At 47.2% G+C, this 15,000-nt stretch overlaps 1 protein-coding gene and 1 long non-coding RNA gene across 2 annotated transcripts in view; both read right to left on the reverse strand.

Annotated features, from left to right (window-relative positions):
• Positions 1 to 10,013: 10,013 nt before the first annotated feature.
• On the reverse strand, positions 10,014 to 10,227 carry LOC143326459 (uncharacterized). Its single transcript, XR_013077678.1, has 2 exons — positions 10,141 to 10,227; positions 10,014 to 10,110 (listed from the first exon to the last, which is right to left on the reverse strand). It is a non-coding gene; the product is annotated as an uncharacterized LOC143326459 (long non-coding RNA).
• A 1,428-nt stretch (positions 10,228 to 11,655) lies between these two features.
• Positions 11,656 to 15,000, reverse strand: part of plxna3 (plexin A3) — an 88,309-nt gene continuing 84,964 nt past the window's right edge. The window contains exons 37-38 of the mRNA XM_076740001.1: positions 14,666 to 14,816; positions 11,656 to 13,749 (exon numbers count right to left, since the gene is read on the reverse strand). Coding sequence (XP_076596116.1) covers positions 13,654 to 13,749; positions 14,666 to 14,816 — 247 coding nt within the window. The 3' untranslated portion in view covers positions 11,656 to 13,653. The remainder of the gene's footprint in view (positions 13,750 to 14,665; positions 14,817 to 15,000) is intronic.

Genomic DNA, 15,000 nt, shown 5'->3' on the forward strand with positions numbered 1-15,000 from the left:
ACGGGTCCTGCTGACTCAGCATTCCGTCTGTCATTTGGTTGCCATGGTAACTGCATCATGTGATCAATCAGAAAGACGATCAATTGAACCTTGTCTGTTCTGCTAATTGATTGATGAGAAGCTCTAATGGACGCCGTCCTTAATGAACCATTAGCTAATTGGCTGGAGCTGGGCCGATAGGACGGAGGGGTGTGTGTGTGTGTGTGTGTGTGTGTGTGTGTGTGTGTGTGTGTGTGTGTGTGTGTGTCCTGCTCTCCGTCATACAGATGACATTAATATCCAGCCAATCGATGAGCAGGAGGAGGAATTAGAAAATGTGATGAGACAGAGGACAAAGGGAAGCGGTCCAACCCAGAACTTCACTTCCCATCATGCACCTGTCACACTTGAAGAGCGCGCCGGTGATCGTCCTGCTCTCCAGAGGATCCCTCCTCATCACCCTGCAGCGCCACCCGGAGGACAAAACGCACATCAGATCTGATGATTACGTCCACGGTCCACAGAGACGCCGTCTCCTGTCCCAGTTACTGCTGAGGTACTGTCCTGAGTACTGACTCACTCACTGCAGACACTGTACTTGTCAGTCCAGCTGTAGTTACTCATTACTTTCCAGATTAAGATTTTTACACACAAACACATGAAGAGTTTATAAAACGTGATGCTGTAACATTCAGGATGCGGATTATTGCTGGATTAGAGCATTTAGATTTTAAAAGGTTCTGGATTAAATGACGTATCTGCGTCACTGAGCAATCCTGAATCAGAGTATTTAGGTTCAGATTAGCTCAAGATTAGAGTATGTAAATACTCAATTAGTCCTGGAGTAAAGTATCAGGGACGACTGCTGTACTACAGTATTTAGGCCATAAATGTATTTATGATGGTAATAATCCAGATTAACCCTGAATTACATGAAGTATTTAGGTACTGGGTTAATCTGCACACTGCACATTTAGTGTGCAGGCTTCTTCTTCAGCAACAGATTAAATTAATTCTGGATTATAACTAATTGTTTTCTATTTTCCTAATTTTACATTAATCCTGGATCGGAGTATTTACACTCATTGCAGCTTGATGAGTCATTGTTTTGAATGTCTGAGATATAAAAGGTGATCACACCCTGTCCAGAGATTAGTCTGTACCTAAATGTATTCACTGGTTGCTGGACGTTTCTGCAGGATGGTCTGGTTTACTTTCTGGACAGCAGACATTATTTTGATCCATTGCTCCACGGCTACTCTTGCCAGTTCCCATTACAGACACATCTGAGAATAGACCAGTCCGGTGGGACATGTCTATCACCAAACAGACCAAGTCACCTCAGCACTCCAGCAGTCTATTTTCCATCTGTGGGGGCCGTGTACATCCTGACCTAAATATCTTAAATCAAAATATCTTCTTTCATTAATGAGCAACAATTCTTGGCCCGGTCTAATCTCTGGAGAGTGCATGTTATTACCAACCGTGAAGCTCAGAGAATAGTCTGATCCACTGGGATGTGTCAGCATCTGTGTCACTTAAATAAGACTCTAAAAATGTAAATAAGAATCTAAAAGTCATTAAATGATGATAATAAGTAAGACTGACATTTTGTGCAGCGAGCTGCTTCCCACAGTTCTGTATCCATCTAATCTCTGGAGAGTGGTGGTTAATTTTCTCCTGAGGGATTGTGGGTATTTTCATCTCACTAACAAACACTGAGAGCCTCATTAACTGCAGTTCAGAGAGAGCTGGTTCGGCACAGTCTAATCCCTGGACGGCTGCTCTCTCTTTACTCAGTGTGTTCAACCTGCGCCAACAGTTTAAACGTTTCCAGCACCGGCGAACGTGTGAACGCTGTTCCACAACAAAACGCGTTTTCACCACCTCCAAATTCTCGTCGTGTTCACGGCGAACGAGGCCAGACGACAAAACGCTGCCAGCAGGAAAAAACTGCTCGTTTCTGAAGAGAAGCCGCGGAGAACGCCGGCAGGTGGAGCGTCCGCACGACCCCAACGCTGCCAAGACATCACGGCCGCCACAGAGGGATGACTGAAGCCAGAGGCCCCTGAAGCCTGGGGCCCCTGAAGTCTAGGGCCCCTGAAGCCTGGGGCCCCTGAGGTCAGAGGCCCCGAAACTAGAGGCCCCTACAGTCTGGGGCCCCGGAAGCCTGGGGCCCCTGAGGGCCTGTCAGTCCTCTGTGTGTGTCGAGGGTTGGAGGAATCCTGCAGCGCTCCACCTGTTCTGGTTTTCTTGATCTCTTCATGACGCAGCATGTTTGACGTGTCCTCCAGATACGAGGTTTCCACGCTCAGAGCAGGTCAGTCATGTGACTGACAGACATCAGATCTGTGAGGAGGAGGAGGAGGCTGTGACCTTCCTCACATGAACGATCAACTCTTTGAACGCCGTCATGTTCTTGTCTCTTCTTCTGCGGTGGTTTAATGGCAGCGTCGGGAGGATCGGCTCCACCTGCTGTTCGTCTCCATGAGTCAGCGTTTTTTAACGCAGTGACATCACTGACGGAGCTGACCTCACTTGCTAACGAGCAGGTCTGATTATGAACGATGGATCGATGGATCGATCAGATCGATCAGAGCAGACTGACAGCTGACGGCTTGGACGGCTGGTTGGACAGTAAGACGTCAGTTTACTGCACCGAGTACTTTTACTTCAAACCTGAAGTAAACTCTGCCACCACAGGTGTGCTTTGTTCTGAGTGAACAGGAAACAGGTGAACAGAAAACAGGTGTGCCGACGTTTTGTTCTGATACTTCAGTCTTAATTATTCCAAGAAACGAGGAAACATTAAAGTCACTTTAACCTCGTCAGAGCGAAACAGAAGGAAACGATGTTGATGTGAAAGTCTGTCGACACAAACAGCAGAAGAAGAAAGAGAGAGAGAGAGAGTGTGTGTGTGTGTGTGTGTGTGTGTGTGTGTGTGTGTGTGTGTGAGCGCGCACGCTGTGGAAATGAGGAAAATCATGACTCATCGCTTTTCACCGTTTATGATTAACGGTTAATTTGGGAGAGTGGCTGCATGTGTGTGTGTGTGTGTGTGTGTGTGTGTGTGTGTGTGTGTGTGTGTGTGTGTGTGTGAGACACCTGTAGATGCTGACTGGGCAGCTGGTTAACTGGCAGCACAGTCTGAGTCAGGACTTTACACACACACACACACACACAGACACACACACACACACACACACACACACACACACACAGACACACGCACATGCACAGACACACACACACAGACACACACACACGCACACACACATGCACAGACGCACACACACACACACACGCACAGACGCACACACACACACACACACACACACACACACACACACACACACACAGACACACACAGCTGTAATCAAATCTCTGCTGCAGCTCGTTTTGTTAATGAGCCTCCAGCTCAGACACATACCAGCGTTTAACTCCGCCCACCTCCTACCAACACCCCTCCCTGATTGGTTGAGAAGTCACAGTGATTGACAGGTGCTGGGAGTTAACTGGTCTTAAACTAGTGATGAAGACTTCAGGGCAGATTGCTCCTCTTCCTCTCAGTGTTTTAAAGTGGAGTTTCATGGTTTTAAATATCTGAAATTCACGTATCATCTGTTCAACGTCGTCCGTGTTCTTTAACAAAGTATTCACGTCAATATACTCACAGGACAAAAAGTAAAAGTACTCCTAATGCACAATGGGCCATTTCTTACTTTACTAGGTTAGTCAGTATTGCAGTATTGCTCTCTGATCTCCAGAAGTAGAAAGTACCATCAAATGGGAATACTCAAGCAAAATACTGAAGTACCTCAAAGCTGTATAAAAGTAGAGTAAATGTACTTAGTTACTTTCCACCAGTGCAAATATGATGTCATCACATCCATCCGTGGACAGGGACTGTGATTGGCCTGAAGTCACATGATCACTCACTCGGCCCGTTCTCAGTAATGTGGTTTATGAAGACTCTGAGGACACGTGTGGGTCTCTCTGCACAGCTGCAGTTCCTCTAATGCCCACTAGATGCTGCCAGAGGCTCACGCTTCTCTCCACAAACACAAATAATTAAACCAATTAATGTCCCAACAAACGAAGCGTCTCCATTGGCTGCAGGTTCAGGTCTGCTGCGGCTCTGGAACCAATCAGGTCTCGTTCAATTAGGCCATAAGAGGGAAACTGAGCGACCGGATGACAGTTAAATAAGTAACAAGGTACAGTATACGTGTTTAGCAGTTTTATTACTACTAAACAGTACACTAATACAGTTTAGTACAAGTACTACTAACAAGTATCCTGAGTTAAACGGCAGCTTTAAGTGAAAGATTCAGTTTGTTCCTGTTTCTGATCTTTAAATCCTGGAAAATGGTTGAAGAGTTTGAGCTTGAGCATCTGTCTGTCTCCACCCGCCTGTCTGTCTGTCTGTCCGTCTGTCTCCACCCGCCTGTCTGTCTGTCCATCTGTCTCCACCCGCCTGTCTGTCTGTCCATCTGTCTCCACCCACCTGTCTGTCTGTCTGTCCGTCTGTCTCCACCCGCCTGTCTGTCTGTCCATCTGTCTCCACCCGCCTGTCTGTCCGTCCGTCTCCACCCGCCTGTCTGTCCATCTGTCTCCACCCACCTGTCTGTCCGTCTGTCTCCACCCGCCTGTCTGTCCATCTGTCTCCACCCGCCTGTCTGTCCATCCGTCTCCACCCACCTGTCTGTCCATCTGTCTCCACCCGCCTGTCTGTCCGTCTGTCTCCACCCGCCTGTCTGTCCATCTGTCTCCACCCACCTGTCTGTCCATCTGTCTCCACCCACCTGTCTGTCTGTGTCTGTCTGTCTCCACCCGCCTGTCTGTCCATCTGTCTCCACCCACCTGTCTGTCCATCTGTCTCCACCCGCCTGTCTGTCCATCTGTCTCCACCCACCTGTCTGTCCGTCTGTCTCCACCCGCCTGTCTGTCCATCTGTCTCCACCCGCCTGTCTGTCCATCCGTCTCCACCCACCTGTCTGTCCATCTGTCTCCACCCGCCTGTCTGTCCGTCTGTCTCCACCCGCCTGTCTGTCCATCTGTCTCCACCCACCTGTCTGTCTGTGTCTGTCTGTCTCCACCCGCCTGTCTGTCCATCTGTCTCCACCCACCTGTCTGTCCATCTGTCTCCACCCGCCTGTCTGTCCATCTGTCTCCACCCACCTGTCTGTCCGTCTGTCTCCACCCGCCTGTCTGTCCATCTGTCCCCACCCACCTGTCTGTCTGTGTCTGTCTGTCTCCACCCACCCACCTGTCTGTCCATCTGTCTCCACCCGCCTGTCTGTCCATCCGTCTCCACCCACTTGCCTGTCTGTCTGTCCATCTGTCTCCACCCGCCCGTCCCGCTCTCTCTCTGGTGTCTTTTAATCAAGCGTTCTTCCCGATAATGGAAACCTGTGATAACAGCTCTTCTGTTGCTGCTGCTGATAAGCCCTGCAAAGCCTGGATCATTGTTCTCCATTAATTAGTCTGTACCCTTGCCAGCATTCGATGGCTGACGGCGGCGCAGCGGGAGGCCGAACTTAAAGTCACCTTACGAACGAGCAGATATGAAGTGTGAAGAGTCAGCGCTGTCAAACCTCAGGACACAACTGCTTTGGAAAAAAGACTTTCTGTCTGATTTCTGTCTCCTTTTCATACATTTTGAAGTTGTGTTTGACCATTTTGCATCAGATATTTAATTCACAGGTATATTCTGAGCTAACGAGTAAAAACACAATAAATCCTGAGTCCAACTTTTCCATTACACTTTAGTGAAATCACACAAATATACAAACTCAGCAGAAGGCAATGGCAATGGTATAAAAACGGACACAGGCTATTACATGAAGAAGATTCATCATCATCATCATCATCATTACATTTTAACTCAGCAAAAATTAAAAAAATAAAAACAAGGCAATGGCAAATGGTATCAAAAAATGGGCCCTGACTACATCCTGGAAAGCACTGCATCAAGGCGACGTGTGTTTCTGCGTTTGCAGTGAAAATAACAGTTTTCCAGGCAGAGTGAATGAACGGCAGCGCTGAGGCGCAGCGGGAGGCCGATCGACGGGCTTCGTCCGTGGACCGGGAGGATCTGAGTGCTGTGATGTCATCAGCCTACAGACACATGACAACTAGAGTCAATAATAAATAGAATTCATGTCCGATGTGTGTTCAGCAGCAGTCTGTGAGAGCGAGCAGCTAAACCAGCGTGTTTAACTTTAAACTAAAGTTTAAATAAGAGTTTAAAGATGCCAGAAGGAGCTGAAGCACCAGGAAGTCCTGCAGCAACAAACCAATTCCTGTTTCCTCGAACGACAGAAGCAAACAGAAAACACAGCCAGAAGCATCCAATCAGATTCTGCTGACGTCAAGCTAAAGCTCGTCCACGTCGCCAGTTACCGACTCCGAGCGTCGACGCCAAAGTCCAGAATACGATTTATCTGAAAGCTTCTGCACATCCGACTGCTGAACTCAAAGATGCAGCAAATAGCAAATGAAACGTCAGAAACAATAACCATCGGGGATCAAACATTCAACTAGAAGGACCCAGACCAGGTCCAGGATCTGAAGTGAGCCGGGTCTACGTGAGATCATCGACTCTCCTCACAGTCCTTCGGTCTGACTGTCCTCAGGTCCACTTTGGTTCAGGACCCTGAAGGATGTCGTGGAGTCCTCTTGGAGACTCTCTGTGGTACATGAACTCTTCACCCTCTCATTGAGCTACATGACATCACAGCGGACTCATGGCGTTGCGTTTAGAACGCGCCACGAAGCCTCGCAAGCCAACACCTGAAGCGCCGCCTGAATGAACAATCCCATCCTGAACTAAGACACAAGATCCAGTGTGAGCGGTGCTTCTCAACCGGTGGCTCGTGGACCCAAACGAGGCCTTGGTGAGATCTGGGAGTTGGTCGGATTGTGTTTTAATCTGAGACTCTATTCAGGAAAGTGCTTACAGATGGTTAACATGAACTTAGTGGATCGTGATCCCGCAGCAGCTGAGAAGCACCGGCTCAGAATAATAATAATTAGAATCATAATAATAATAATAATCATATTATGGTACAATAAAGACATCCGGCTCCCCGCTCAAGCTCAGAGGGGAGCCCAGTGATTCGCTGTTCTATGGTACAATGAAGCCCGCTGGGACGGCGTCGGCTCAACTCGACCAACCGTCTGGTAGGCGGGAGGGGCTTAATGGGGGGAGGGGGTCCTCCCATGGATGTCCAATGGGAGATCAGGGCACCTCTGATTTTCAGCGGGGGAGCACCCACCTTCGTCTCCTGAGGCCCCCGCTGATTAGAGATGATGTGAAGAAACATTCATGGAATCACCACCGAGTTCGATCTGCTGTTGGTAGAACATGGAACTCCTCTAACTTCTCAATGGAGATCAATGGGAGCACTGTGGCCGCCCTGAAGCTCCCAATGGTTTTAAATGGAAGTTAAACAATTCTCAATTTGTAGCCACCGTTGGTCTGAAATGGGAGATTCCTAAAACTTATTTCACCTTATGAATTCCTTTTTGGTCCAATGGGAGACTAGAAAAACGATGTCGCTCATCAGCTCTCGCTCCACTTCGCTGTTGAAATCAGTGGATCCATTGTTTTGAAACGGGAGTTTCCTAAAAATCCCAAATAATATCTGCTGACAGAGCATTTCAGCTGCAAAGATCACGTAAATTCAACTCCCATTCACTTCCAATGAGGGATCAGGTGATTTCCATTTCAGACCAACAGGACATTAGCTCGAGTCCCATTGATGTTCTGCCTCTGAGCACCTGGACACGTGGTCTGAAGAGTCGGAAGGTGTGAACGACTCTTGTGAACGTTCGCTGTGTGAGTGGGTTTGAGGGACGATTGTGATCAATCAAACCGATTGATCTGTTGGCCTCAGCAGGACAGGATGGGAAACGACAAACCAAAACCTCGACTCGACTCTTCCATCGTTCCCCCTTTTCTGTCATTGAAGTCTACGGCTCCACTTCTGATTGGTCCACAGACTTTAACGAGGATGCGACTGACAGGTTTCACTAAACGGGATCAGATCAATAGAAGAAACTCTTCACCTCCACTGACGGACGTCACTGATCTTTGAGTTTAAAATGACACTTTGGTAAACAGGACAGTTTGACACAGTCGGTGGTCGTTTCCCAGCCTGCACGTGGACGTTTACGACACGTGTTGTGTGTTAAAGTGTGTGTTTGTGTGTTTTTGCAGTAGAAGTATGACGTTCTCTCTCTTCGACGCTGTACAAACTAATAAAACCGAGTACATCCTCCCACAATAAATATGTCATCATAAAAAATAAATTAAAAGAAAAGAAATCAATAAATATCTCACCGCCGGAGAACTGTGTGTGTGTGTGTGTGTGTGTGTGTGTGTTCAGAGGATGGATATGATGCTAATGTGTGTGTGTGTGTGTGTGTGTGTGCTGAAACAAACACACACGCGAGCTGCTTGCTGCCACAGTGGAAACCATCCAAACGTCGATTCGTCCCGGCTGGATTTCAGCCGTTTTTCTAAGGTCTCCATTTTGTCGCTCTCCTCTCCTGATTGGTCGTCCTCTCTTTCTATGTTCTGCTGCCGACGGCTTGAAGATATAAAAACACTACAGATTAGAGCCGAGTACTGCGTTTAAGTTTTGGTTTGTAGAGCCGAGACGATCCCAGAGTACCTGAGCTGACCTGCTTTGACAATTTCAACAAAACGTGTCAAAGTGTTAAATGTCGGCTGAAAACAACCTTTTTCTTCTAAACGTTCTGATTTCAGATCAGGTGAATGAGATTTGAACCAAACAGTGATGGACCAGAACTCCACAGTCAGAGACGTCGTGTCCACCTCAGACCATCTTCGTCAGGTAAATGTGAGCGTAGCAGCGAACCTGTCTACGTACTGAATATCTACACAGAGCTGTGATGACATTAAACACACGTGTACAGGTGTGCTTACATCCTGACCTTTACCTGAGGAGGACCAGCTGTGTGAGGAACACGTGTGCAGGTATTAAACCTTGAGGTTTTGTTTGGTCACACCTGCCTGACGTCGTCCTTTCTGTCCTGAGACTCGTCAAAAACACGTTTTCGTCCTGTTTCTTTACGTTCGAACGAATTTTATCACGTTTGTTTTCTCTCGGATTGTGAAGCCGAGCTTCTTTTTGCCTTTTTCTCCTCCTCTCTCAGGCTGTTTCTCCTCCTCTCTCAGGCTGTTTCTCCTCCTCTCAGGCTGTTTCTCCTCCTCTCAGGCTGTTTCTCCTCCTCTCAGGCCGTTTCTCCTCCTCTCTCAGGCTGTTTCTCCTCCTCTCAGGCTGTTTCTCCTCCTCTCAGGCCGTTTCTCCTCCTCTCTCAGGCTCTTTCTCCTCCTCTCTCAGGCCGTCTCTCCTCCTCTCTGCACTGGGAGCGTTTCCTCCTCCCTCCTCTCGGAGACCTCTCCTCCCTCAGCTGGTTTGATGGATGACGTTGCCTCCGTCTTTTCCTCCCTGATCAGTATTCTCCCTCTCTCCTCTCTTTCTCCTGCCCTCAGTATTCCAGCAGAGTCTCCTTCCATCCCTCCTCCTCCTCTTCCTCCTCCTCTCACTTTAGCATGCAGAAAGAGAATCTGACCTCCTCTTTCATCCTGATCCTTGTGCTTTCTGCTCTAACATTTATTTATCCTCTCTGCATTTGCAGAACATCAGGTTTTCCTCCTCTTCTTCACCTCTTTGCAGGACAGACCCTCCTCATCTGCTCTCTCCTCTCTGCAGCTGAATAGTAATTTCTCCTCTTCCTCACTCTTCAGCATGCAGCAGGCGTTTCCTCCTTCTCTACACTGTCTATGCATCATCCCTTTCCCTTCCTTTACATTCTCCTCTGGGGACTCACTCATTTCTCCTCCTCCTCCTCCTCCTCCTCCTCCTCTAAACTCATCTCTTCTCACCGGCTGATCAAAACGGTGACGAGGACACAAAGACAACGTCTTCGTTTTGCTCGATTCATCAGTTATTGATGACTTTGAGTTTAAAGGACGATCTGAGATTTTTATTTAAAGAAAAAAAAGATCCGATCGAGCGATTTACACGACGCCACGCAAAGAAAAAGATTTTTAATTGAGCCGCAGATACGATCAGTGATTTAACGGTTGAGTTTCCACTGCAGCAGCGCGCACACACACACACACACACACACACACACACACACACACACACACAGGTCGGATGAACAGTGGTATTGGTATGGTAGTGGCTTCCCTCCCTGTTCTATAATTAATCATCTAAAAGGCAGTCTTTTATCAGGACCCTTCCTCTTCCTCCTCCTCCTCCTCCTCCTCCTCTTCCTCTCTCGGGTCCTTTTGGCCCCAAAGATTCAAACGACAGTGAAACAACAGCAAGAAAAAAAAAGGTGCTTTGTAGCTTTATGGCATCGCAGAGAGCCAAAAGAGAGACGCTTCATCTGTGGCAGAACGCTCTCACAGAGCTCGCTGGCCTCCATCCAGAGTCCCTCAGACCTGATGGTGCTTTCAAACACACCGACTAAAGACTCTTCCCAGAGGTCACATGGGAAAAAACAACTAAAACAAAACAGCAATTGATGTGGAAATATGTGCGGGTTAGCAAACGGTGCCTGCTGATGAGCTAAAGTTTAGTGTGTTGAAGTTTGCTCGTCCCCCAGATTGAGGGTTTGAAACCGGTCTCCCTGCTGCACCGAGTCTCTGATGTGAACACTGGAGCCCACGAGAGACGCTCTGATACCGAGTGGAGACGGAACGAAGTAATCTGAAGAAAATGAGTGGCCGCTTGCAGCAGGGTTCGAGTTTTTGTGTTTTCAAAAGGTCAAATTTCATTGTTGAACAAATGTTGGAGCTCTGAACGACATTTACGTTCCAGCTGTGCAGAGTGAAAATGTTCTACCACAGATAAGATGAGGTGTGGGGGGTGAGGGGTGCAGCTTTGTCCTCCATCCATCATCCATAAAGGGAATTAGAGTGTTTCACACTGGGTTCAGTTTTTGGAGTTACAGTTTAACTCACTGGTTACCAGCGTTAACAGGGCTGGGGCTCATTTTTGACGTAGACCATCCAGGTGGATGGAGGTACAACTCCCCCGTCTCCTCCTGAGGTGATCTCTTGAGTCATCGAGTGAACAGTTGAAGAACTGAGTCTGAGCCGTCAGTGTGAAAGCACCGTCATTCCTCTTCGGGCTGTAAAAGAGCACAAAAGCCCAACAAAACAAAGACTCCATCCGAAGCTACACATGCAACCATTTGACCCCTCCAAACACCACCCAAACCTCCAGGCCACCTCTCCACCCGAGACACTACACTCCTGTTCAAACAAACATCCCATTTGGCAAAAAAAAGTACCAAAAAGTCCACTTTGTTTGTCCACCTTAGACATACGGAGCTGAGATTCAGTTCAGTTCAGCTCCTTCAGGTTCCAAGTAGAACCCGTTCAGTCCGGTTAAATCCAGTTTGAGCTGGTTTATTCCGGTCTGGCTGGATGGTTTGAGGATGGGGTCGCAGTCCGATCCACCGCCCTGTCTCTTGGCTCTCTCTCTTTCTCCAGACTCTGATGTAGCATAATGTTCAGCTTTATACAAGTTCGGCTCCTTAAAATCCAAACTGTCAAATCCACAAAGTTCTTGTTACATGTTAACATTTCAATATTTCTTTTTTTCCTTTCTTTTTGTTTTCTTTTTTAACTTTTATACTTTATCATCATTATTATTATTTCTTTTTTTGTTGTTTACAATTATGGCCACAAGTCTTAAAAGTTCTTGAGTCCGGTCCGGCTAAAACTCCATTCCAGGTTGTTTTTGATCCGGGTTTGGTCCAAGTCCGGTCCAGTTCTGACGTGATCCGGTCCGGTCATTACATGGCACTGGGCTTGTAGCTCTGCACAGTATTTCCCCCTGGGCACAGTTAGCATGGCGCTGTAAAGCATGGCTGTATGTGGGTGTATGTGCAAGGTCCGACCGTCGCTGAATCCAGAACCCCCTTTTCCAGGTCTTTCTGATCCTGGAAAAACGCCTGTCAGTCCACTTTCGGAAGTTGTTCGCTTCCAAAAAATTAGCGCATCAACCTGCTTATTTACAGACCTTGCCTGTGTGCCTGTGCTGGAATGTATTCAAAACGTAATTCTGGATTAATTTGTTTAATTATTCGTGATTCTGCCGAATTCCACAGTCTTGATTGGTCAGGCAGTACATTACTAAAGAGTCTTCCTGGCCAACAGGATGGCCAGAGGCCAGCGTGACTGACCAATGACAGAGAAGGGTTGAGGGGGAGGAGGAATAAAAAATGGGGTGAAAGAAGAAACGAGTAAGGATGGAAAGGAAGGGGGAAGATAGAGGAGGAGATGAAGTGAGGGAAAGGGTGAAGCAAAGTAGGATGTGAGATTCTGAGGAGTTGAGGATGGAAGGAGAGGAAAAGAAGATGGCGGGAGAAGACAGGTTTATGGACACAGGTACTGGTCGGTCAGTAGGCATCGGGCTCAGTGTGCTGTGGTACAGAGTGATTGTCCAGAGAAAAACATTGAGCGGTTTATTTAAAACAGCAACTTGGAAACTTCTCGGTCCTGGTGAAACTTGGCTGAACAGTCCAAGGTCAGGTCAAATTGTCTCAGCTCATACAGTCCTTATTTCCTGATCCCGACAGATGAATTCCTCTTATTTTTCACCTGGATTCCACATCTTTTCAGACTAAGCAGTGATATCAAAGTTAGGTCAAGTCATCACGTTTTGGGACATCAGTTTATTTGCTTGCTTCCTTTCCTTTGATAAAGCTTTAAACAACCTCTTGAATCCTTCAAAAGTTCAAGATTGACTTTGACGCCTCCTTCCTTAAAGCTTGACCTGAACGTCTTATGGTGAATCCCGACCCTTCCATTCAAGGCTGAGGATTCAAGGTGAGGATAAATGGCCCAAAATAAAGACATCAGCAAAGAGGCTTCAACTCCTGCAGTCAGTAAGCCTTGACGTTGACCTTTTGATGTTTAGCCTGGATTCGTCCAGGCCACAATGAGGCTCTGAAGGTAAGGTTGATGTTACTGTAACCTTCTGACCATCAGCTTAGTTTCCTGATCCTTCAGACCTTCTAGTCTGAGTCTGTAGCTTTGACAGAAACTTAACTTGACCTTTGGCTCCTCAACCCAGCATTTGACAGTTCCAAACCAGTCTGTGAATCCTGAAGTTAGGTCGATTAGTCCACATCCATTGTTTGGTGAAACCTGACTCAGTCTTTAGTTTCCACAGCAACCTTGTTTTGATCCCTGCTTACGCCTGCAGTGAATTTAAATCCAAATCCAAACCGACAGATGCATCGAGAAAGTTTGTTTTTCCCAAAGTGACCCCACACCACGCCGAGGTCACGCTGTAATGTATCCAAATCGGTTTGGAAACTGATTCTCCACCCCAAATCCCACCAAATGGAGGTAGTTGGGGTCCCAGCCAGCCAGTTAATCAGTCTTCAAATCAATCAATCAATCAATCAATTGACAAATAAATTGCTGATGGATTGATTGCTAAAGGGCTGGAGCTGTGGCTGTCAGTTCGGTCCAACACTGAGAAGGTCAGCTGACTGCTCAAACAGTTCAGAAAAACAAAATGCCCTCATTCCCCCTCCCCCATTCTTCGTCCCCATCGCCCCATCCATCCATCAGTCCATCGGTCCATCAGTCCATTCGTCCTTCCCCTCCTCTCAGCTGCTTCCAGACATCAAGTTGATGGCTTGCTCCAGTTTGTGCCTCAGTTTGTGTTTGCGACAGTACCCATCCCGATCCAACGACGTCAGGATCTGCAGAGATAGAAGAAAGACATGAAACCGCCGCCTTCGACAGTTTAGAGCCAACAGAATCCTGCTGCTTTAAACAAGAAAGAGACAATATGAGCCCTGATACAATATAAAACCTCATCAGCTAGCTTTATCATAAGAAGAGAATGTGGTGTCCTGAGGGCGGTGCCACATGAACGCAGTCTGCCCATTGATCAGAATATCTGAGGTTAGATCAACATGACATTGACATCCCAGACTATCAAGGTGAAGAAGAACTGAACCTGAAGGCGAAGCTCTGGATTTACTGGTAAACTCCAATCATCATCTATGGTCATGAAATTTGGGAAGTGACCAAAAGAATGTGAGCACACATTTAACTTTTCAAGGTTCGTTTCCTCTGTAGAGTCTGGACTAACCCTAACAGAGAGAGAAGCTCTGACATCCAGAAGATCGAACGAATGAATGAATGAATGACGGAATGAATAATGGATGTTTTGGCATCTGCTGGATGAAATTTTGCAGAGATATTTCATGTTTCCAGCAAGATGAATTGTAATAACTTTGGTGATCTCTTTATGTTTCATCCAGCACCATCATCTGGCCAAGATTTCAATCGGTTCAATACTCATGTGGCTGTTTGTCTTGGAGCCGCTGGGCCCATAAATATGTCCATCAGAGTTCATCTCAGTCTGACCAGTGGTTGAAAAGATGTCTTGCGTGGACCAAAGTGATGCCCACGTGATGTTATTCCCTCTGCACTGACTGCAGGCCACTTCAGTCATGGACAGGTGGACACAGTCATTGACAGTCTGCCTACGTAGCAGCAGGTGAGATCCAGGCCGATCCAAACACACTAACGTCAAACCCGACACTGATGACGGCTGCACAAGCAAACAACTGTGATACCATCGAGAGGTGAAACCCCGCCCCCCCTCACCTCTTCCTTGTACTTGTTGATGTAGAAGTAGAGCTCACTGAGCGCGCTCAGTGTGTTGAACTCGTTGCCGTGGAGACGGGACTGTTCCACCAGGTAGGCATCCATGTCCTGATCACTGATGCTGGGCATCTTGGCAATATCCCTGTAGTACCTGCAGAGCACACCCACAGTTTAACTTTACCAACCATATCAACCAGCTAATGTGACGCTTTAAGCTTAATGAACCCAGATAATTACCCAAAACAAACTGTGTATTTGTGTTTACTTTTGCTAAAACAATCAATTGCCTTATTAGCTGTCAGCACTAATTAACATGACTAATTAATTAAGCGTCT

The sequence above is a fragment of the Chaetodon auriga genome, chromosome 10 (genome assembly GCF_051107435.1).
Source record: "Chaetodon auriga isolate fChaAug3 chromosome 10, fChaAug3.hap1, whole genome shotgun sequence".
Classification (NCBI taxonomy): domain Eukaryota; kingdom Metazoa; phylum Chordata; class Actinopteri; order Chaetodontiformes; family Chaetodontidae; genus Chaetodon; species Chaetodon auriga.